The 23984-nt window shown below is 38.5% G+C and overlaps 1 protein-coding gene across 4 annotated transcripts in view; it reads left to right on the top strand.

The window, feature by feature from the left end:
• Positions 1 to 23984, top strand: part of NR2C2 (nuclear receptor subfamily 2 group C member 2) — a 99627-nt gene that overhangs the window by 40151 nt on the left and 35492 nt on the right. For all 4 annotated transcript variants that reach the window (XM_045493914.1, XM_045493911.1, XM_045493913.1 and 1 more), the window contains one exon: positions 10828 to 10938. In XM_045493914.1, the coding sequence (XP_045349870.1) occupies positions 10867 to 10938 (72 nt within the window). In that variant the 5' untranslated portion in view covers positions 10828 to 10866. The remainder of the gene's footprint in view (positions 1 to 10827; positions 10939 to 23984) is intronic.

The raw sequence follows: 23984 nt of genomic DNA, 5'->3' as shown, positions 1-23984 counted from the left end.
ACCCTACTTAGGCATTTACTTTGTTCATAATTTCACTGGGAATGTTGAGAAGTCAGAAGTTTGTGGTTGAGATTCGTAACATATTGGGTCTGCATGATCTGTTTTTTTCACAGGGTGTGAACTTGGTTGCCCTATTAATAACCTGTGGGAATGTTGCAGCCAAAACTCAGAATAAATTATAGATTTAGAAACTCTCAATATTTGCTCCTTAGCTCAATGCTGTGGGCATTCTTTTCAACCTAAATGTCTGTCTTTTAGCATGTAATCACCATAGAAATTTTTCCTAAGAATTTATTCCTTTAAAAAGTGCTGCTACAGCAATGCCTTCTTACAATGGAATAGAGAAGGTTCTCACTCCAGGGTGAAAATGTATGAACTTTCCCATCAGCCTCATAAACCCAGGTGTGTCAGTGAAAGCCTGTACGCCTTGCTTTATGTAATAAACTGCCAGGGCAGGTGTCGTGCAGTACCTGCAGGATGTCTAATTAGCAGACAGGCATAAGAGTGGAGTAAGAGAAAAAGGTCTTGGCACAGTTTAGGACCAAGGACTATAAAACAGATTTCTTACTCATTCCTAAAGTTAGTAAGTGTTCATTCATTAAGCAAGCATTGTGGCCCTAAAATGAACCTAGCCTTGGGAAAAAAGGAAAAGTAGGAAGTGTTTCCTACTGCCCTCTGAGGTAGACTTAAGCAGTTACAGTAGGTGCCTTGTGGAGAGTGCTGAGATGCAGGAACTCTCGGCACCTAGAACAGAACATGTATACCAACCTGAGGGATCAGAAAAGGCTGGCCCAGGGGCGCCTGGGTGGCGCAGTCGGTTAGGCGTCCGACTTCAGCCAGGTCACGATCTCGCGGTCCGTGAGTTCGAGCCCCGCGTCGGGCTCTGGGCTGATGGCTCAGAGCCTGGAGCCTGTTTCCGATTCTGTGTCTCCCTCTCTCTCTGCCCCTCCCCCGTTCATGCTCTGTCTCTCTCTGTCCCAAAAATAAATAAACGTTGAAAAAAAAAAAAAAAAAAGGCTGGCCTGAGGAGCAGGGCTTTTATTAAACTCATTAGACTGTAAATATTTGTATGTTGGGGAAGCACAATTCACTTTACAAAGGATGCAAAATAGAAGAGCTGATTTTTACCCTTTTAAATGTGAGTCAAGAGACCATGCCCTGGAACACCTATGTCCAAACATACTTTCACACCCTGCTTGCTTGTGGTTTAATTGAGTCCTTTGGACTGGCAATTTTTCCTGTCAAAATGCAGGTGCTCTGGCCAGGGTACACACACCTGGGTATTGCCAGGCATTTATATTTTTCATTCAGTATGAACTAATGATCCTGTCCTTTGCAACTTGAGCAGATCGAGGGAGTTGAAAGTAGGCTAAGGCAGAGGGCCAAGACTGACATCGGGCACTGAAAAGATAAGCAGGAAAGGATGGAAAGGAGATGCTTCCACTCGTCAGAAATACATCTAATATTTTTATGTCCTGTTACCAAATTGACTTCCTACAACTGTGCTAAATGATACTCAACAATATGCTTCTGGGAAAAAAAAAAAAAGTATATTCCCCACCTTGATGTGTGTTTATAATGTCAGGCTCTAAATTCACACAGCTGCAAGAATTTCTGAGCAGTCCCATTATGGCAGGACTTTGCCTTCAAGCCAGATCATATCTAAACTGCCCCTGCTGCCACTAGAACACACCTTCTCTCTAAAGGCCACGGGAGTGGGGGACCCCAAGTATTTTCCCATTAACCTGTCACTTTCAGAGTTAATCATCCCTCTAATAAATATGAGGGATATTTTGGATTGTTCATCCAATCTGAATTTATTACTGAACTACCAGGCAACATTGCCAACATGATCTGTACCGCATCTCAGACAAATTTGTAGAGGCCTTTGGGCATCTCATACAAAAGGAATCATAAATTTGCAAGCATGTCCTTCAACAGGTGAGGTAAACTCACTTGAATCAACTGCAGCTCATACCAAAGTTGGCAAAAAGCAGACTTAGCACCCAACCTGTGCTTCTTCCACTATATAGCTGTCCATCTTGCCCAACAGATGCTAGAGGGGAGAACTGCTTTTGATTGTACAACAGCATGCAGCAAGCTCTAGGGTGGCACAGGGTTAACACATCGCAGGTTCAAGTGAAGCACAGACAAGAGCTTCTTTGGCTTACTAACATAGAAACCTTCTTTGAGACCTGATGAAATACTTTTTGAATGCTGTTACTCTTTTTTTTTTTTTTTTGAGTTTATTTACTTTGAGAGAGAGAGGATGCAAGCAGGGGAGGGGCAGAGAGAGAGGGAGAGAGAGAATCCCAAGCAGGCTCTGCACTACCAGCGCAGAACCTGATGTGGGATTCGAACCCACAAATCATGAATGACCTGAGCCAAAACCAAGAGTTGAATGTTTAACCAACTGAGCCACCCAGGCATCCCTCTTTTTTATTATAACCATCCTAATGCATGGGAAATAATATCTTAATGTGGTTTTGATTTACATTTCCCTAATGATTAATGATGTTGAGCAATTTTCTTTGGCTTATTGGCCATTTGAATGTTTTCTTTGGAGAAATGTCTGTTCAACTCTTTTGCCCATTAAATTTTGGGGTGGGGGGTGCCTGGGTGGCTCAGTTGGTTGAGCATCCGACTTTGGCTCAGGTCATGATCTCGCTGTCCATGGGTTCAAGCCCCGCATCGGGCTCTGTGCCAGATTCTGTCTCCCCCTCTCTCTCTCTGCCCCTCCCCCACTCATGCTCTGTCTGTCTGTCTCTCTCTCTCTCAAAAATAAATAAACATTTAAAAAAAATTTATAAAAAATTTTTTTTTTTGTAGGGGTACCTGGGTGGCTCAGTCAGTTAAGTGTCTAACTTCAGCTCAGGTCATGATCTCGTGGTCTGTGAGTTCAAGCCCCACATCAGGCTCTGTGCTGACAGCTCAGAGCCTGGGGCCTGCTTCGGATTCTGTGTCTCCCTCTTTCTCTGCCCCTCCCCCACTCATGCTGTGTCTCTCTCTGTCTCTCAAAAATGAATAAACATTAAAAATTTTTTTTTTCAGGGGCGCCTGGGTGGCGCAGTCGGTTAAGCGTCCGACTTCAGCCAGGTCACGATCTCGCGGTCCGTGAGTTCGAGCCCCGCGTCGGGCTCTGGGCTGATGGCTCAGAGCCTGGAGCCTGTTTCCGATTCTGTGTCTCCCTCTCTCTCTGCCCCTCCACCGTTCATGCTCTGTCTCTCTCTGTCCCAAAAATAAATAAACGTTGAAAAAAAAAAATTTAAAAAGGTAGGATTTAATACTTTTTAATAAGAAGAACAAAAATAATTTTCTGGTCAAGGAGAGCCTCACTAGTACACTTTATCACATGTGACATTAATATTTATACACTATAACTCAGATTTTAGAGAAATTTTCAGGAAGTTTGTGATAGTGTTAATAGCTACTAAGTGTTGAATGGAATTAATACTTAACATTCATTGTCCCTCTCATCAATCTCATAAAGTAGTAACAATATATCCATGTTAAATTTCAGGAAACTGAAGTTTAGAGGGTTTAGGTGGCTTGCTTAGGGTGATAGTACAGGTTTCAGAGCCCAGCTCTGTCTGATTCCATAGTCTGTGGTACTCATATTATGTTGATTGCTTTACAATGTTTTACAGGTAAAGTGAGTATCTAAACCAGAAAATTAGCATATTATTCAATCAGTTAAGAATTCCATATATCTGAAATTGGTAGAATTAACTCACAGGGTAACAATAGATTCAACCAAAACTCTAACAGACTTTTTCTTGATGGGGAATGCTTGATCATGTCATTTGCAAACAGATTATTTTACTTCTTATTTACGATTTGGATGCCTTTTCTTTCCTTTTCTTGCCTAATTGCTCTGGCTAGAACTTCTAGTACTAGATTGAGTAGAAGTGGTAAAAGCAGGCATCCTTGCTTTGTTCCTTATCTTAAGGAAAAACTTTCATATCTTTCACCATTGAGTATGATATTCACTGTGAGTTTTTCATATAGTTTTATTCTGTGGAGATAGTTTTCTTGTGTTCCTGGTTTGTTGAGTGTTTTTATCATGAAATGCTTTTTCTCCAGCTATTGAGGTGATTGTGTGATTCTCCCCCACCCCCGCTTTAATTCTGCTAACATGGTATGTCACATTGATTTTGTATTTTGAACCTTGTGTTACAGGAATAAATCCCATTTCATGTCAAGGTGTTTAATCATTTTAGTATGCTGCTGAGTTCTGTTTGCTAGTATTTTGTTGAGGATTTTTGTATCAGTTCATAAGAGATACTGGTCTGTAGTTTTCTTGTAGTGTCTTTGTCTGGCTTTGGTATCAGGGTAATGCTAGCCTCATAGAAGTAGTTAGGAAGTGTTCCTGTTCAGTGTTTGGGGAAAGTTTGAGAAGGCTTAATACTAGTTTTTCTTTAAAGGTTGGGTAGAAATCACCAGTGAGCCATCAGGTCCAGGGATTTTCTTTGTGGGGAAATTTTTGATAATTGGTTCAGTCTCCTTCATAGTTATAGATCTATTCATATTTTATATTTCTTCATGATTTAGTCATGGTAGGTTTTGTGTTTCTAGGCCTTTGTCCATCTGATGCCAACAATTTTGTTGGCATAGAGCTGTTCTTAATATTCTCTTATAATCCTTATGGTTCTATAGAATTGATAGTAATGTCTTCACTTTCATTTCTGATTTTAGTAATCGCAGTCTTTTCTCTTTTTTTTTTCCTTTAGTCCATCTAGCTACAGATTAGTCAATTTTGTTGATCTTTTCAAAGAACCAACTTTTGTTTTAATTGATTTTTCTCTATTTTTCTGTATTTCTTTTATCTCTGTGATAATCTTTATTATTTCCTGTCTCCGGCTAGCTTTGGTTCAGTTTATTATTTTTCTAGTTCTATAAGTTATAAAGTTACATTGTTCACTTGAAATCTTTCTGGTTTTTTAATCAAAACATTTATAGTTCATAAATTTACCCCTTAACACTGCTTTCACATTGTCCTATAAATGTTTTGTTTGTTTTCATCCATCTGTAAGCTTTTTCTAATTTCCCTTATAATTTCCTCTTTGATCCAACACCAAGAATGTATTGTTTAATTTCCACATGTTTGGGACATTTCTTGGTTCACTCTGTTGATGATTTCTAACTTTATTCCCTTATGGTCAGAGAAGATACCTTGTATGTTACCTGTCTTTTAAAATCTGTTGAAGCTTAACTTGTGACCTCACCTGGTCTGTCCTAGAGAATGTCCCGTGTGTACCTGAGAAATTTTTCTGAGTATTTGTTGTTTCTGGGTAAAGTGTTCTGTATAGTGTGTGGTTGGTTTGTTGTATTAAGTTGTCTATTTCTTTGCATATACTATGTCTGTCTGTTTTATCCATTATTCAGATTGGGGTATTGAAGTCTCCAACTATTTTTTTTTTATAAAGTTTATTTATTATTTTAAGAGAGAAAGAGTACAAGTGGGGTAGGGGCAAGGAGAGGAGGAGAGAGAGAGAATCCTAAGCCGACTCTGTACTGTCAACATGAAGCCTAATGCTGGACTCAAACTCACAAACCACGAGATTGTGACCTGAGCCGAAGTCAGATGCTTAACTGGCCATGACCTGAGCTGAAGTCAGATACTTGACTGACCAAGCCCAAGGTACCTCAAAGTCTCCAGCCATTATTGCAGAACTATTTCTCCCTTAAATTCTGTCAGTTTTTTCTTCACATATTTTTGTGGTCTGTTATTAGATGTGTAAATGTAATTGTTACATCTTCTTGCTACATTGAAACCTTTTGTTAATGTATAGTGTCCTTCTTTGTCTCTTGTAACCTTTTAAAATTTAGTTTATTTTGTTTGATATTAGTACAGCCACCTGTGGTTCTTTTGGTTACTATTTGTATGGAATATCTTTCTCCTTCCTTTCATTTTCTAGGTATTTGTGTCATTTGGTTCTATTTCTGTCTTGGTTCTAAAATGAGTTTCTTGTAGATAGCATATAGTTGGAACATGAGTTTCTATACATTCTGCCAATCTCTCTTTCGAATGGAAAGTTTAATGTATTTGCATTTAGAGAATTACGATAAGGAGGGACTTCTATGTCATTTTGTTATTTGTTTTTTTGTATGCCTTATAAAGCTTTTTTTGTTCCCCATTTCTTACATTCCTATCTTTTGTATTCAGTTGATTTTTTTTGTGTGTAGTAAGATGTTTAAAATCCTTTTTCATTTCCTTTTGTATATTTTATAGCTATTTTCTTTGTGGTTACCATGGTAATTATATTTAACATCCATTCACTCTAGTTTGAATTTATACCAGCTTAACTTCAGTGATATACAAAAACTTTCCTCCTTTGAGCTCTGTTCTTATCCCTTTTGGTTCATGTTACAAAATTACATCTTTGTATGTTATGTGTTCCAAAACATAAACTAATAATTATTTTAAATGCATTATGTAGAAAGCAAGATTTGGAGTTCCTAACCAAACTTACAATAATACAAGCTTTTCCACTAATAGTTTTTTTTCTTTAAACATGTTAGTCTTTTAAATCATGTAGGAAACAAAAAGTACATTATAAGCCATTGTTACAATAATACTAGCTTTTATAATTACCCATGTATTTACCTTTCTTGAGAACTTTATTTCTCCAGGTAGCTTCAGATTAGTGTCTAATGACCTTTCATTTCACTGTGCAGGACTCCCTTGAGCATTTCTTGCAGGGTGGGTCTACTGATCATGAACTCTCTCAGCTTTTGTTTATCTGGAAATGTCTTAATTTCTCCCTCACTTTTGAAGGACAGTTTTTCCAGGTATAAGATTCTTGGTTGATAGTTTTTTTTCTTTGAACACTTGGAATATATCAGCCCACTATCTTCTGACCTCTACAGTTTTTTTTTTTTTTAATGTTTATTTCTGAGAGAGAGAGAGAGAGACAGAGAGACAGAGAGAAAGAGAGAGAGCGAGTATGAGTGGGGGAGGGGCAGAGAGAGAGGGAGACACAGAATCCAAAGCAGGCTCCAGGCTCAGAGCTGTCAGCACAGAGCCCAACGCGGAGCTTGAACTCACAAACCGTGAGATCATGACCTGAGCCAAAGTTGGACGCTCAACCGATTGAGCCATCTAGGCGCCCCAACCTCCACAGTTTTCAGTGAGAAATCCGCAAGTAACATAATTGTTCCCTTGTATGTGAGTTACTTCTCTCTCGCTGCTTTTAGCATTCTTTGTCTTTGTCTTTTGAAAGTTTGCTTATAATGTGTCTTTGAGGTCCTCTTATATAGAATTCATTGAACTGCTTAGGTATTTATATTCATCTTTCTTCAGATTTGGGGAGTTTTCTGGCATTATTTCTTCAAATATTCTCTCTGCCCCTTTCTCTCTCTCTCCTCCTCATGGACTCCCACAGTGCATATGTTGGTCTACTTGATGGCCTGTAGGCTCCGTAACACTGGCCAGCTTTCTTCAATGTTTTTGTTGTTTTGTTTTGCTTTTCAGACTCTAATTTCCATTGTTCTGTCTTCAAGGTTTTTAATTATTCTGCTTGATCAAATCTGATTTTGAATCCCACTAGTGAATTTTGCACTTCAGTTATTTTACTTTTCAGCTCCAGAGTTTATTTTTGGTTTCTCTTTTAGATTTTTGTTTTTGTTTTTGGGTTCTGGCTACTGCCCATCTTCCTTTAGTTTTTTGAGTAACTTTCAGATAGTTGTTTTTAAAGTCTTTGTCTAGTAGACCTGACATCAGAGATTTTTCAGCAATCATTTCTGTTGATTTATTTTTTTTCTTTTAGATAGCCCATACTTTCCAGTTTCTTTTTATGCCTTGTGATTTTTTTGTTGTTGAAAACTTGATATTTGAATCTATTAATGTGGTAACTCTGGGAATCTGATTCTACCCCCTTCCTAGAATTTGCTGTTTTTTGTTACTGTTTTTATTTTTGTTTTTTAATATTTAGGCTGTCTCTGTGCTAAGGATCATCCTGATGTATAAACTTAAGGACTTCTGAGGTCTTTTCTCAGACCTGTGCCTTCCCCTAGGCGTGTACAGTCACTGTCTATTTTTTCCTGTATATGCATTTGCTCTTGAATGTCCTTGTCTTTAATGTTTGGATCCCAAAAGAGGAAAAACAGAAAAATAGAGGAGTGGGGAGAAATAATCCAGGACTTTAAGGCCCCTGAAAGTCACTCAAGCTAGAAACAGGGGCTTGCAACAATAGGGGGAAGTACAGCAACAATGGCTGTCCCTTCTTTTTCTGCACTTCTGTGATTAGAAGTAGCAGTCAGTGACTGGAGCACACATCTCCCGTATTTGTGGAGGACAAGGATCCTTTTGTCCACCTGGGCTCCCACAAGCTGTATGCAAGCTGTTTCTGGAACATGTGCCCATGGCTTCAGAGTAGACATGGAAGATGGGCAGCTGCTACCAGCTGCTAAGAGAAGCCAAAATTGAGAAACTAACTACAACTTATTGTCCAAGCCTTCCCCTGGAAGTTGCAAGCCTTCAATATCCAATAGACTCCAGGGTTCCAAAATAGTTACATGAGTCAGATTCTACCTGTGCAGTTAAGGTTTGGTGGGGAGACAAATTCCTGGTGCTTCCCACTCTGCCATCTTTTTCCAGAGTCCTTCCTCTCTTGAGTTAATATTTGCTTGGATGGTATGAGGGAGGGGTCCAGTTTCATTCATATGGTATGTTGTGTCCAGTTGCTTCATCACCTTTTGTTGAAAAGACTCTCTTTTCCCCATTGAGCTGTCATGGCACTTTTGTGGAAAATCATTTGACCATATATGTGAGGGTTTATTTATGAGCTTTTTATTCATTTTTATTGGTCTAAATATCTGTTCTTATACCAGTGCCATATGTTTTGGTTATTGTAGCTTTGTGATAAGTTTTGATATCAAGAAGTGTGAGTCCTCCAACTCAGAACAATTAATGATTGTTTTGTTGGGTTTTTTTTTTTTTTTTCAACAGATTTTATCTTTAAGTAATCTCTACACCCCATGTGGGGTTCAGATTTACAACCCCAAGACCGAAAGTTGCATGCTCTACTGATTGAGCCAGCCAGGCACCCCAAAACATTCAAGATTGTTTGAGCTATTCTGATTGCCTTGGATTTTCATAAAAATTTTAGGATCAGCTTGTCAATTTATGCAATAAAGGCAGCTAGAGTTTTGATAGCAATTATGCTGAATCTGTAGATCGGTTTGAGTAGTATTGAGTAGTACTAAGTAGTATTGAGTAGTATTAAGAGCTTAACAGTATTAATCTTCTGACCCATGAACACAGATGTCTTTACATTTATTTAGGCCTTCTTAAATTTCTTTCAATGATGTGTACAGTTTTCAGTGTATAAGTGTTACACTTCTTTTGATGTATTTATTCCTGTTTTTAATGCTCTGGAGGTGAGAATACTTCCTTAATTTCATTTTCTCGTTGTTCCTTGCTCTTGTATAGAAATACAGTTGATTTTTATATATTGATCTTGTATCTTCCAACCTTGGGACTCATTTACTAGTTCTAATAGTTTTTTGTTTTTTGGTTTTTTTTTAGGACTTTCTCTATGATCATGTCATGTCATGATCATATTCTCTGTAAATAGAAATAGTATTCCTTCTTTGTTTCCAAGTCTGGATGCTTTTCTTTCTTTTTCTTCCCTAATTGCTCTGGCTAGAACCTGCAGTACAGTGTTGAGTTCACGTGGCAAAAGCAGACATCTTTGTCTAGTTCCTGATCTTAGGAAGAAAGCTGTCAGTCTTTCACCATTAAGTGTTCTGTTAAGCTGTATTTTATAGATACTCTATCAGATTGAGAACTTACTAGTTTCTAGTTTGTTGAATGTTTTTATCCTGAAATGGCATTGGATTTGGATTTTGTTGGATGGTTTTTCTGTGTGAGATGATGAGGCTTTTGTTCTCTGTTAATATAGTGTATTACATTGTTTAATTAATATGGTGAACCGATCATGCATTTTTGGGGTAAATCCCACTTAGTCATGGTATATGATTTTTTTTATATGCCTCTGGATTCAGTTTGCTAGTGTTTTGTTCAGGATTGTTACATCTATACTCATAAGGAATATTGGCCTGTAGTTTTCTTTTCTTGTGATGTCTTTGCCTAGTTTTGGTCATAGAATGAATTTGAGGAGTGTTCCCTCTTCTGTTTTTTGGAAGAGTTTGTAAAGCATTGGTTCATGATGTGCTTTTATTCAAGGAAAAGTATCTGCCCACTTCAGGTGCCCAGGTGACCACTCAGAACCTTGAACCTTGCCTTTTGGTAGGTATTGATGAAATTCCAGACCTTTGTATAACTGATGGGCTTTTCCCAGCCCCATCCCAGCGGGGCTGGGATATTGCCAGGACTCTTTCACAAGTACTGATCCCAGAAGTTTTCAGCGTGCTGCTGGGGTTTTTTTGCTATCCTCTATGGTGTTTGTGAGAGCCTTTCTTCTGGAAACTGTCATCTTAAAGGAGTGTTTTACAGCTGGTTTTGGGGACAGTGAAAACATTCAAATACCATTTCTAAAAAGTTACTTTGGTACTTTCTTTTATGAAAGTTATATGAGCAGATTTGAAAATTCCTGTGTTTTTGTGGGGGGGGGGTTATTTGAGGAGGGGTTGGTTGGTTGGTTTTTGCATTTTCAACATTAGAAATAACTCTTTTAAGATTGTATTTTCTTATGGCCATCCTCTGGCAGTATCTCATTGGTTTCTTTGTCATTCTGGGTCCAAAAACCAAAACTACTCAAGTGTATTACTCAAAGCCACAGTGAAAGCAAGAGGCATGGTCCTCAGCTACCACCGGACATTTTTGTAAGCCCCCTTGTGATCCAGCCCATTTCTTGCCCACAGGTACCACGGACACAGACCTCTCGGCCGGAATCTCCAGGGATGACCAGCCCCTCCCCGCGCATCCAGATAATCTCCACCGACTCTGCGGTAGCCTCACCTCAGCGCATTCAGGTACTTGCACCAGTCCCACTTGGTTCCAGCCACCTGCCCAAAGGCAGACCTGCCTTCTGAATCCTTTCTAGAACAAACCTGCCTTTGAATTTCACTAAGGAGTTGTGCTTCTTGGGCTTCAAGTATAGTACAACCGCATTTATTCTTAAAAAAGAAAAAAAGTTTACATTGATTGAACTAACTTACTACTTTTAATGCAAAAGTCTAAACTGCCTCAAATTCTTGGGATGTAGTACCATTTTATTACTAATGTGCATCCACATTGAGAGGCAGTATATCCTAGTAGTTAAGAGTATGGGCCCCCACTTGGAGTCAAGTTCAGTGCCCCACTTTCTAGCTATTTTGACCTTGAAAGTCAACTTTTCAGTGCCTTGCTTTTTTTGTTTAGAAAATGTATGTGATAGTAGTACTTACCTCATAAGGTTATTGTGAGGAATCAATCAATGGGATATTGCTGGTAAAGTGCTTAGAACAGTGATTAGCACATACTGATGTTCAGTATGTACTAATTATCTATTACAATAACCATTATTACTAGTGTTATTGTTACTAATTGATATTCACTTATGGGAAGTTTAGTCTTCCCCAGGGCTCTGAAGCTGCCTCTGGCCCATTGAACAAAGGGAAGATATGTGTATTGAAATCTTAATCAACAAGCCAAGAAGAAGAGATAATATATTGATGACACAGATTAAAGACTCATAGTTACCTCAGCAAGCTGAATCACAAGGCCAAACCAAAAAACATGAACAAAGATGAATGGCAGAAAAAACATTAGTTACATAACACAAATTTGAAAGACTATCAGGGCATACAGGTAATTTGAGTGAATGAGTAAAAGGATTGCTTTCAATTTACAGTTTATTCCAAAGTTGGTATAAGTGAACAATATGATACCATAACTACATAATTTCTATAATGTTTACCCATTCTAAAAAGTGATTTTATGGACTATCTATTATAAAGTAAGCATAGAAGAGTTCTAATAAGTAAATGAAAGAAGTTAAAGATTATATTCCCATTATGTCTGTATTGTATAATATTTTATCATAAACACTGAAGCTCATATAAGTCATTTTAACCTCACACCAGTAGGGAACACATATCTGAGTGTTTGGAAATTCAGAAGTAATGGGCCCAACATTAGAGGTTTTACTGTTCCTCAGAATTAGGAACTTCATAGCCAAATTATTTTTTCTCTTTTGTTTTGCTCATTACGACTTGAAAATGGGTCTTGTATAGTTTTATGTAGTAGATATTAGGATTCTGCCTATGTAACTGCCCCAACTGGGAAAGGAGCTAATTGCATTCAACCATGGCCTGTACATAATGGGCTCACAACCACCTTAGGGCAGATGCGAACACAGAAAGTTCCCCAAGAGACTGTCAGTAGCTAGTGTATATACTGAGAGAGTGCACACTTCCGCCCATATTGGTATGAGAAGAATCTCTTCCCAAGGGCTATCCTACCATCCCATTCCATACAGAGGGGCTAAGCCCATGCCCTGGTCCTCGGCCTGTGGTGACACTGCTGTCCTGGCTGGATTGTAGCAAGGTCCCTTGAACAGAAGTCCTATAGAATAGATGCTTAGTGTTGAGCTTTTAGTCTCTCTGGGGAGGATAACTCTTAGGCATGAGTTCTACGTATGGTAAATATACTTGAAAATCTTTTCATCGTGAACTGTCAATAAAATGGACAAGTGCAACTGAACTATTTCAAGGCTTAGGGTTTTGTTGTTGTTGTTTTTTGTTTGTTTTGTGTTTTAAGGAAAACTAAGGTTATAGAATGATTTCTGGGTTCTTGATGTTGGTGGTAATGGTTTCGATAAAGTTTTCATTTCTAGCCCTGACTTCAGTCATGAATTTCCAATGCCCTGAGGCCTGGGAAGAGAATAAGTGCTATGATGTTTTCATGAATAACAATGCTTGGAACCCAAATGGTGGCTTCTGTGATAAGCTTAAGAGGAAAAAATTATACAGTAAGGGTGATAGACCTAGGTCACATTTAGGATCTTTGGCTCTGAATGGAACAGACTTAGGATCAAATTTTATCTCCTCTCAGCTGTGTGACTCTGAAGAAAGTTTCTGTAACCTCTATAGCTAGAAAATGACAACAATAATAGTACCTGTTTAATGGGATTTTAAAAGGATTAGGTGAGATAATGCTTGCAAACTTATAGGAAGCAAATATCAATGTTAGCAAATGACTTATAATTTTTCTTAAGGTTTATTTTTATATAATTCCAAACACAGAAAATAGTACATGGAAATCCTGTATATATATATATATATATATATATATATATATATATATATATCCCCAATTTAACCAATTGTTTGCTATAACATTCTGAGTAAATGTACGTATATTTTTTTGAATCATTCGAGAATAGAAATAACACACCTCTTTGCCCTGAATATGTATGTATTTCCTAAGAACAATGACATTTTCTTACATAATCACAATACAGCTATCAAAATCAGGGAATTAATTATTGAAACATACCATTATCTAATCCATAGTTTATATTCTAAAATGTCATTCAGTTGTCTTAGTTAAGTCCTTTATAACTGTTTTCTCCCATTCCAGGATTTATGTTACTGTTTTTAATAATGATAATGTGGCCAACATACCTAATTATGCAGGCCAGCAGAGGGTGATCTGGAACATAGACTTGTGTCTGTCAGTATCCTGTCATCCTAATGGCTGCAACGGGGCTTTGGGGCCAAGTGGGAAGAGTGGCAGTCCTCAGAGTGGGGGCAGTAGCCTTGTGGCTAGAGTTAAAAGCTATTGTTTTGAGGATACAGAGGTCTAGGGTGGGGACTGTGGAAGGAGAGAAGGAGGTAAGAGCCATAGGAGGGCACCCACTTGTCTGAGAATGAGGCATAATCGAACCCATCCAATTGCAAGGTGACTTCTCAGTAGATCTCACAGGTTTTCATCATGATGCAGTCTTTCCAGGCCAGTGGTTTGCAAATTTCCTTATGATTTTTTTTAATGTTTATTTAATTTTTGAGAGAGAGAGAGAGAGCACGAGCAGGTGAGGGACAGAGAGAGAGGGAGACAGAGTATCTGAAGCAGGGTCTAGGTTCTGAGCTGTCAGCACAGAGCCCGACACGAGGCTAGAACTCACGGACCTCAAGATCATGACCTGAGCCAAAGTTGGATGCTTAACTGACTGAGCCACCCAGGCGCCTCTGCAAATTTCCTTATAAACAGATGCGCCTGTTCATGTATATTTTTTAGAGTGTGAAATCTTTACTTGGGCCCTTATAGCACCCGCTTCCCTACTTCTCTCTTCTACCACCTCTTTATTCCTACACATCCCTTCTGGAACGCCAGTACTTGTTCTCTGTCCTTTCTTTGTCCACAGCCATCAGACATCTCCTTTCTCACTGTGATGTTCTCCTGCCCCTCTCAGGTACTCATTGCTGTAACAAAATCACACCACACCAAGCAGTGTATAGAGTAAACCATACACCTCCCTTCTTCCTCTTCCACAAGTCACCCAGGTCTCTCCCATGAGGTAACCACTGTTACATATTGCTATTTGTTCTTTCACAGACACACTCTACCAAAAGCACATGTGTAAATAATGTACAGCATATTTTTCATTCATGTAGACATTCTGTCCAGACTGTCCTATATTCTTTTTTCTTAACAACATCTTTTGGAGGTAGTGCCATGTAGAAACCGCTCCTCCTTTCTCTTGATGTCTATGGATGCTGCAATGAATAACTTGTTACCTGTTCAATTTAACACTTGCGAGAATACTTCCATCAGATCAGTTTCTCAGTGTAGGATTGTTGGGACAAAGGATATGTCCGTGTGTAATTTTTTTTTGGCCTATAGTATCATATTAGCTTCAGGTATACAACATAATGATTTGATATTTGTGTAGATTGTGAAATGATCACCATACATGGTTAGAAATTTTTTTCTTGTGTTGAAAAATTTTAAGATTTAGTTTCTTAGCAACTTTCTAGTGTGCAATTCAGTAAACTATAGTCACCATTATGTGTATTACATCTTCATGATTTACTTTGTAACTGGAAATCTGTACCTTTTGACCTCTGTTGCCCACCCCTGCCCCCTTTGGGCAACTACCAGTCTGTGCTTTGTATCCATTGAGCGTGTGTGTGTGTGTGTGTGTGTGTGTGTGTGTATTTTGTTTTGCTTTGTTTTTGCTTTTGTTTTATGATCTCCATAAGTGAGATCATACAGTATTTGTCTTTCTTTGCCTGAGTTATTTCACTTAGCATACTACTTTCAGGGTCTATGTTGTCACAAATGGCAAAATTACATCCTTTTTTATGGCTGAGTAGGTATTCATTTGTATATAAATAAATACACATACATATATACATGCACACATATTTACCACATTTTCTTTACCCATTCATCCATCAGCAGACGCTTAGGTTGTTTCCATATGTTGGCTATTGTAAATAATGCTGCAGTGAACTTTGGGGTGCATTTTTTAATGTTGTTTCTTCTTTTTTTGAGAGAGAGAGAGAGACAGAGTGTGAGCAGGGGGGGGGGGGGCAGAGAGAGAGGGAGACACAGAATCTGAAACAGGCTCCAGGCTCTGAGCTGTCAGCACAGAGCCCAACACGGGGCTCAAACTCACGAACTGCAAGATCATGACCTGAGCCGAAATCAGTCACTTAACCGACAGAGCCACCAAGGTGCCCCTGGGGTGCATATATCTTTTTTTGAGTGAGTATTTTTGTTTTCCTTGGATAAATACCCAGAAGTGGAATTGCTGGATTATATGATACTTCCATTTTTATTTTTTTGAGGAACCTCCTTACCGTTTTCCACAGTGGCTGCACTAGTTTATATTCTCACCAACAGTGCATGAGGGTTCCTTTACTCCACATTCTTGCCAACAATTGTTACTGCTTTTTTTTTTTTTTTTCTTTTTTGATACTGGCTATTCTGACTGGTGTGAGGGGTTATCTCATTGTGGTTTGATTTTCATTTTCTTGATGATGAGTGATGTTGAGCATTGTTTCAATACCTATTGGCCAACTTTCTGTCGTCTTTGGGAAAATAAGTAACTATTCAGATCCTCTGCCCATTTTTTAAAGTTTGCTTTTGCTGTTGAGGTGTTTGAGTTCTTTTTTTTTTTTTTTTAAGTGTATTTATTTTGAGAAAGAGAATGTGGGGAAGAGGCATGGAGAGAGGGAGAGAGACAGAATCCCAAGCAGGTTCCACACTGATAGCACAGAGCCCAACACAGGGCTTTAACCCACGAACTGCTAGATCATGACCCGAGCCAAGATCAAGAGTCAGATACCTAATCTACTGAGCCACCTAAGCGCCCCCTAGTTCTTTATGTATTTTGAATATTAACCCCTTAACAGATACATAATTTACGGATATTTTCTCCCATTCAGTAGTTTGTCTTTTCATTTTGTTGATGGTTTCTTTTGCTGTGCAGAAGCTTTTCAGTTCCATGTGGTTTGATTTGTTTATTTTTGCTTTTGGTGTCAAATCCAAAAAATGATCACCAGAACTGATGTTGAGTTTACTATTTTTTTAACGTGTTCTTCTAGGAATTGTATGGTTACAGGTCTTACATTCAAGCCTTCAGTTGATTTTGAGTTGACCTTTGTGTATTGTAAAATAATGGTCCCATTTCATTCTTCTGCATGTGCCTATCCATTTCATTCTTCTGCATGTGCCAATATCATTTATTGAAGAGGCTGTCCTTTCTTTCCCCATGGTATATTCTTGGCTCCTTTGTCATAAATTAATTGACCATATATGTGTGGGTTTATTTCTGGGCTGTCTTCTATTCCATGCATCTGCATTTCTGTTTTTATGCCAGTACCATACTGTTTTGATTATTATAGCTTTATAATATAGTTTGAAATCAGAGAACATGATGTCTCCAATCTTTTCTCAAGATTGCTTTGGCTATTGATCTTCTGTTATTGTGTAAAAATTTCAGGATTGCTTTGTACTGTTTCTGTGAAAAATGTCATTGGAATTTTGAAAGGAATTGTATTGAACCCAATAGATTGCTTTGGGTAGTGTAGACATTTTAACAACATTAACTCTTCCAATTTATGAGTGCCAAGTATCTTTCTATTTATTTGTGTTTTCTTTAGGTTCTTTCATTAATGTCATAACAGTTTTCAGTGTACAGATCTTTTACCTTCTTGGTTGAATTTATTTCTAGGTTATTTTATTCTTTTTGATGTAATTGTAAATGATTGTTTTCTTAATTTCTCTTTTAGATTGCTTGTTATTAGCGTATAGAAACACAACAGGGGCGCCTAGGTGAGTCGGTTAAGTGTTCAAGTTCAGCTCAGGTCATGATCTCACAGTTTGTGGGCTCAAGCCCCACATCGGGCTCTGAGCTGACAGTGCAGAGCCTGCTTGGGATTCTCTCTTTCTCCCACTCTCTCTCTGCCCCTCCCCCACTTGCACATGCACTCTGTCTCTCTCAAAATAAACTTAAAAAAAAAAAACACGACAGGGGTACCTGGGTGGCTCAGTCGGTTAAGCGTCCCACTTCAGCTCAGGTCATGATCTCACAGTTTGTGGGTCTGAGCCCCGAGTAGGGCTCTGTGCTGACAGCTTGGAGCCTGGAGTCTGCTTCAGATTCTGTGTCTGTCTCTCTCTGCCAGTCCACCACTCACACACACGCTCTGTCTCTTCGTGTCTCTCTCTCTCTCTCTCTCTCTCTCTCTCTCTCAAATATAAATAAACATTAAAAAGTTTTTTTAAAAAAACAGATTTTTATATGTTGATTTTGTATCTTGCAACTCTACCAAATTTGTTTATTAGTTCTAACAGTTTTTTGGTGGAGTCTTTAGGATTTTCTGTGCATAATGTCATGGCATCTGCAAGTAGTGATGACGGTTTTATCTCTTCCTTTTCAATTTGAATGCCTTTTACTTATTTTTCTTGGCTAATTGCACTGGCTAGGACTTCCAGTACTGTGTTGAATAAAAGCAGCGAGAGTAGGCATCCTAGTCTTATTCCTGATATTGGAAAAGCTTTCAGCTTTTTGCCTTTGAGTATGATGTTAGCTGAGTATCCGTGTCTAATTTTGACAGTTGTTGCCAAACTGCCTTCAAAAGAGGTTGTGCCAACTTACACTCCCACCAGCCCAATATCAGACTGCCCATTTCCCCACACACTCAACTGTATATTATGCTATATATACTGTTTAATCTTTTTTAGTTTGCTAGGTGAAATATCACTACTATATAAGTTTTGTGTTTCTATTACTTATTCATCTAAAAATATGTAATAAAAACTGTTGTGTTTTTATCACTGTTGTGATACTCAAATTTTATATAATCGTAAATAAGAAATTACTTTTTTACCCGTCTTTCTCCATATCTCTACTCCATTTACTTTTCAACCAATAGGTTTCTTGAAAATTATGTCTAATTTTATTATCATTATCTTTTACATTAAAGGTATTTTACATATACATAAAAGTATAAAGTATAAAGATATATTAAGACATTAGGCTTTTCTAGAACCACTTTTCTGAAATACCTAAGATCAATCAGCTAAGTATCTGTTTAATAGGATTAATATTCAGAAAACTTAGAGGAAGTAATTTATAAAAACCGAATATAATATGTAGCCAGACTGCTAAATGTTGGAGTTCCTCAGGATTGCATTCTGGTCCCACTTTCTCCCCTCTGTATTTTCTCTGAACCCATGGCTTAAATATCATTTTATGCTAGTGACTCCCAAATGGATGTCTATGGCCTAGACCTCTGCTATGACCTCCATTTAGTTCAAAATATTTTAAATTTTTATTGCTGCTACTTTGACCCATGTGTTATCCAGAAGTGTGTTAATTTCTAAATATTTGGGAATTTCAAAAACTTTTTATTAATTTCTAGTTTAGTCAGTCTAGTAGTGATCTAGAACATACTTTATGATTCCTATTTTTTCTTAAGGTATATTTTATGGCCCAGAATGTGATGTATATTATTGGATGTTCCTTGCAAGCTTGAGAAGAATGTGTATCCTGCTGTTGTTAGATGGATTATTTTATAAATGTCAGTTATATCAGGTTGATTGATAGTGCTGTCCAAGTCAACTATATCCTTATTGATTTTTCAGCCTGCTTAATCTACCAGGTGCTGACAGGGAAGCAGTGACATCTCTACAGCTATAATAGTTGATTTCTCTCTTTCTCCTTGGCAGTTTTACAAGTTTTTGTCTCCTGTCTTTTGATGCTCTCTTGTTAGGTGCATACACATTTAACATTGTTATGTATTTGTGGGGAACTGACCCATTTGTCAACATGTAATACTCCTCTTTATGCGTGATTTTTTTCCTTGTTCTGAGGTCTACTTTGTCTTTAACTTAAATTCACTTACTCTAGCTGTCTTTTGATTAATGATAGCATGATGTCTTTTCTCCATCCCTTTACTTTTGATCTGTGTCGAGGGTTTCCTGTTGACGATGTATAGTTGGGTCTTCTTTTTCTATTGAAATGAGTCTTTGTCTTTTAGTGGTCTGTGTAGACCATTCACATTTAAAGTGGTTCTGGATATATTGTATTTACATTAATGTCAACCATGTTTAGCTATTTTCTATTTGTTGCCAGAGTCGTCTTTTTCTGCCTCATCTGGGTTTTTATCATGTTTGTTTATTTTTTTTAACTTTTTTTTTTTAACGTTTATTTTTGAAAGACAGAGCACAAGCAGGGGAGGGGCAGAGAGAGAGAGAGGGAAACACAGAATCTGAAGCAGGCTCCAGGCTCTGAGCTGTCAGCACAGATCCCTATGCGGGATTCGAACTGTGAGATCATGACTTGAGCCGAAGTCGGACACTTAACCAACTGTTACGGGGCACCAACTCAGGTGCCCCTATTTATTATTCATTTTTGAAAGAGAGAGAGAGAGAGAGAGAGAGCAAGGGAGGGGCAGAGAAAGAGAGGGAGACAGAATCCCAAGCAGGCTTCACACTGTCAGCTCAGAGCCCAATGCAGGGCTTGAGCTCAACAACCCTTGAGATCATGACCTGAGCTAAAACCAAGAGTCAGAGGCTTAAGGGACTGAGCCATCCTGGTGCCCCTGCCTTATTTGGTCTTGATTGGGCAATTTAGTTGATCCCTTTTATCTCTTCTCTTAATATATCAAATGTACATCTCTACAGATGTTTTTAGTTGTTGCCCTAGAAGTTTACAGTAATTATTTTAAGCTGATATAAGCCTACCTTCAAATGACATTATTCTGTTCCACATGTAATATAGGTTTCTTATAACCATGTTCCCAATTCCTCCTTCCATCCCTTGTGGCATTGCTGTCATTCATTTCACTTATCCACATGCTGTAATCACATAGGACATTGTTATTATTATTAATTTAGACAATTATTTTTTAGATCAATTAGGAATAATAAGATTTTATTTTACCTTCACTTATTCCTACAACAGTGCTCTTCCATTCTCTAAGTAGATCCAAGTTCTAACCTATATCATTTACTAACTAAAGAAAAGCTTTTAATATTTATTGGGCAGGTTTGCTGGTGATGAATTTTCTTAGTTTGTGTTTGAGAAAGTATTTCTCCTTGACTTGTTGGTTGTTGTTTTTTAAAAATTATTTTTAGTGAAATTCATAGGACGTAAAATTTAATCATTTTAATGTGAACAGGTCAGTGGCATTTAATACATTCTCAGTATTGTACAACCACCACCTCTATCTAGTTTCCAAACATTCTCAGTGTTGTACAACCACCACCTCTATCTAGTTTCCAAACATTCTCAGTGTTGTACAACCACCACCTCTATCTAGTTTCCAAACATTTTCATCAGTCCAGAGTAAACCCCTTACCCATTGAGCAGTTTCTCCCTGTTCCTCTTTCCCTGTAGGCCCTTGCAACCACCAGTCTACATTCTATCTCTATGGACTTACCAATTTTGGATATTTCCTATAAATGGAATCACACAGTATGTGACCTTTTGTGTATAGTGTCTTTCACTTAGCATGATGTTCATTTATCTATGATGTAGCATGAATCTGTACTTCATTACTTTTTATGGCTGAATAACATCCCAATTTATGGATAGACCACAATTTGTTTATCCATTGTTTCTCTATAGGTGAGGTGTTTCACCTCCCCACCCTACCCCATCACTCCAGACTTCTCTCAGTATTTTCTCTTTGTCTTTGGTTTTCTGTGGTTTGAATATGTTGAGGAAATATAGTGAAAAGAAACAAAATCTTCTCCCAATCCAGAAAACTCTCCATAAAGGTAGAAGAGAGAAACAGGAGTTTTTTTCCTTCTTTTTTTTTTAAAGATGTTATTTTTAAGTAATCTCTGTGCCCAGTGTGAGACCTGAACCCCCAACCCCAAGATCAAGAGTTGTGTGCTCCGCTGACTGAGCCAGCTAGGTGCCCCTTTCTCCTCCTCCTCCTCTTCCTCTTCCTCCTCCTCTTCCTCTTCTTCCTCTTCCTCAGTAAACATTAAATCAGAATGTAATGTGCGTTATAGGCAATCTTCTAAGAAATTGCAAAGATGGAAAGGAATTTTACTTGTTTGTAAGCCAAGCGTGTACAACCCATTACATACATGTTTTTAAGATCCTAACTTTATCATGGAAATTGTGGAAACCACTTTATTGAGGAAGGAGAAGGGGGAAAGGTTGTTAAATCTTTATGATGGGAGGTAGTTTGCAAATAGCAAGGTGCCCACCAAGTTAGGTCCTTACTCTCCCAGAGGCCTAGGAGGTAAGGGAGTTGTCTTCAAGTTTGCATTTCGAAATGGTGGCTCCCAGATCCTTGAGAACACATTCCTGAGTTGTGAGACTGGCAAGAGGCTCCTCTAACCATTATAAAGATTTACATACATATGAAAAGGACAGAGAACGAGTTCTAAAAGGAAGGGGAAAGAAATTTCTTCCTTTATTTTTCACAGAATTAAACCTCTTGTCTTTAATCTGTATTTGGCCTTACAAGTAGGATTTGTCTAGATATAGTATTTTAGTATTTATTCTGCTTGTCATTAATTTTAGAAAGTTCTCAGCAGCCACTATTACTTCCAGTATTTCTTCATTCTCCTTCTGGTATTCCAGTTATGTATATGCTGTATCTTGACATTGTCCCACAGTTCTTGGATACTCTGTTCTGTTTTTTGTTTATACGTTTTGTTTTGTGTTCCTTCATTGCTTTTTGCCTTTGCATTTCAGTTAGGGATGTTTCTGTTGACCTATGTGATGCAGTTTTGGAGGGGGGTGAGGCAGGGGGTGTCCAAATTGACGGCCAAGAAAGAATTCTTGAGATGTTTTGATGCAAAAAAAGTGATATTATTTTTTACTTTTTTTAATGTTTATTTATTTCCCAGAGAGAGACAGAGCACGAGTGGGGGAGGGGCAGAGAGAGAGGGAGACACAGAATGAGAAGCAGGCTCCAGGCTCTGAGCTGTCAGCACAGAGCCTGACGCGGGGCTCGAACTCTCGAGCTCATGACCTGAGCCGAAGTCAGATGCTCAACCGACTGAGCCATCCAGGTGCCCCAAAAAAGGTGATATTATTAAAGCATGGAGACGGGACCCATGGGCAGAAAGAGCTGCCCTGCGATTGTGAGGAGTGACTGATTATATACAGTGCTATGGAGTTGGGGGAGGTAAAGGCAAAAGGGAGGCCTTGCTATTGTCAAGTTAAGGTTGTTTTCCCTCTAGTAAGACTGGACAGAGGGAGTTTATTGGAGGAATGTTTTACTCTGCTTGCCTCAAGTATTTGTCAACGAACTGCAAGTTATAAGGAAATTTAATTTTATCTACATTTCCTTCTGCCTTTGTTTCCCGTATCACTATCTTTAAGCTCACTGATTCTTTCCTTGGTTGTGTCCAGTCTGCAGATGATCCCATCAAGGCATTCTTCACTTTTACAGTGTTTTTGAATTCTAGCATTTCCTCCTTTCTGAGAATTTCCATCTTCTCTCCTCTGTTCTTGAATGTTGTCCTTTTCGTCTAGAGACCTTAACATTAATCTTTGTATTTTAAGTTCCTGTGTGGTCATTCCAATGTTTGTGCCCTGAATGTGATTCTGATGCTTGCTTTATCTCTGTGGATTGTTTTTCTTGCCTTTTGGCATGTCTTGTACATTTTCTTTTTAAAATCAGGTAATGTCTATGTTAGATAATAGGAGCTGAGATAAATGAGCCTATAGTATGGGGATTTATGTTGATCTGGCTACGTGTTGAGCTATGTATGATGTTCTCTGTGGCTATAGGTCCAAAGGCTTCAGATTCCTCTAGTGCCTTTGTCTTGGTCTCTCCTCTTGACTTTGGGCTTCCTTGGATACTCTTCTTTAGAGTGTCTATATCTTAAAGCTCTTCCAGCTGTAATCCCCTGTTACACTGGAGCCCTGTTGGTGTGGTGGTAAGGTGGGAGAGCAGAAGCATTCTACAATCTTATGATGAAATCTCAGTATTTTAGTGGGCCTTTGTCCTTGGACTACCTGTAAGAGTTCCTGGACCTAGTTCTAACTTGGGGGCAGGTTTGGAGGAGTCCCACATATACAACACCAAGCAATTCTGACACTATCAATGTAAAGATAGCATGGATTCCACAGACTAAATTCAACCTGATAGAACTGCCCCCTAGTCCCACCTCAGACATCACTCTCAAGTCCCAGGTTGTTACCTATACCTCTGACTAACCAGCTACAGATTAGAGTTCCAGTGACCTTCTTAGGTTCAATTAATTTGCTAGAGCATTTCACAGAATGGAGGGAAGCACTTATTCATGTGCAGTTTATTAAAGGATACAAATCACCAGCCAGATGAAGAGATACCTAGAGCAAGGTGCCAAACAAAGGAGTTTTTGTCCTTGTGAAACTTGGGGACAGACAGCTTAGTGACACACAAAAGTCTTCTGGTTCCCCAAGCATGGAAGCTCCCAAATGGGCCAAAAAGCTGTTTTCTTGGGGTTTTATGGAGGCTTCATTACATAGACATGATTGATTAAGTCACTGACTATTGACTGATTGAACCTCCAGCCCCTCCCCCAACCCGGAACCTCCAGGGGAGGGGAAATGAAAGTTCTAACCCTTTCA

The sequence above is a fragment of the Leopardus geoffroyi genome, chromosome A2 (genome assembly GCF_018350155.1).
Source record: "Leopardus geoffroyi isolate Oge1 chromosome A2, O.geoffroyi_Oge1_pat1.0, whole genome shotgun sequence".
NCBI lineage: Eukaryota > Metazoa > Chordata > Mammalia > Carnivora > Felidae > Leopardus > Leopardus geoffroyi.
The sequence above is the reverse complement of the archived record's forward strand: the minus strand, read 5'-3'. Positions and strand labels throughout refer to the sequence as shown.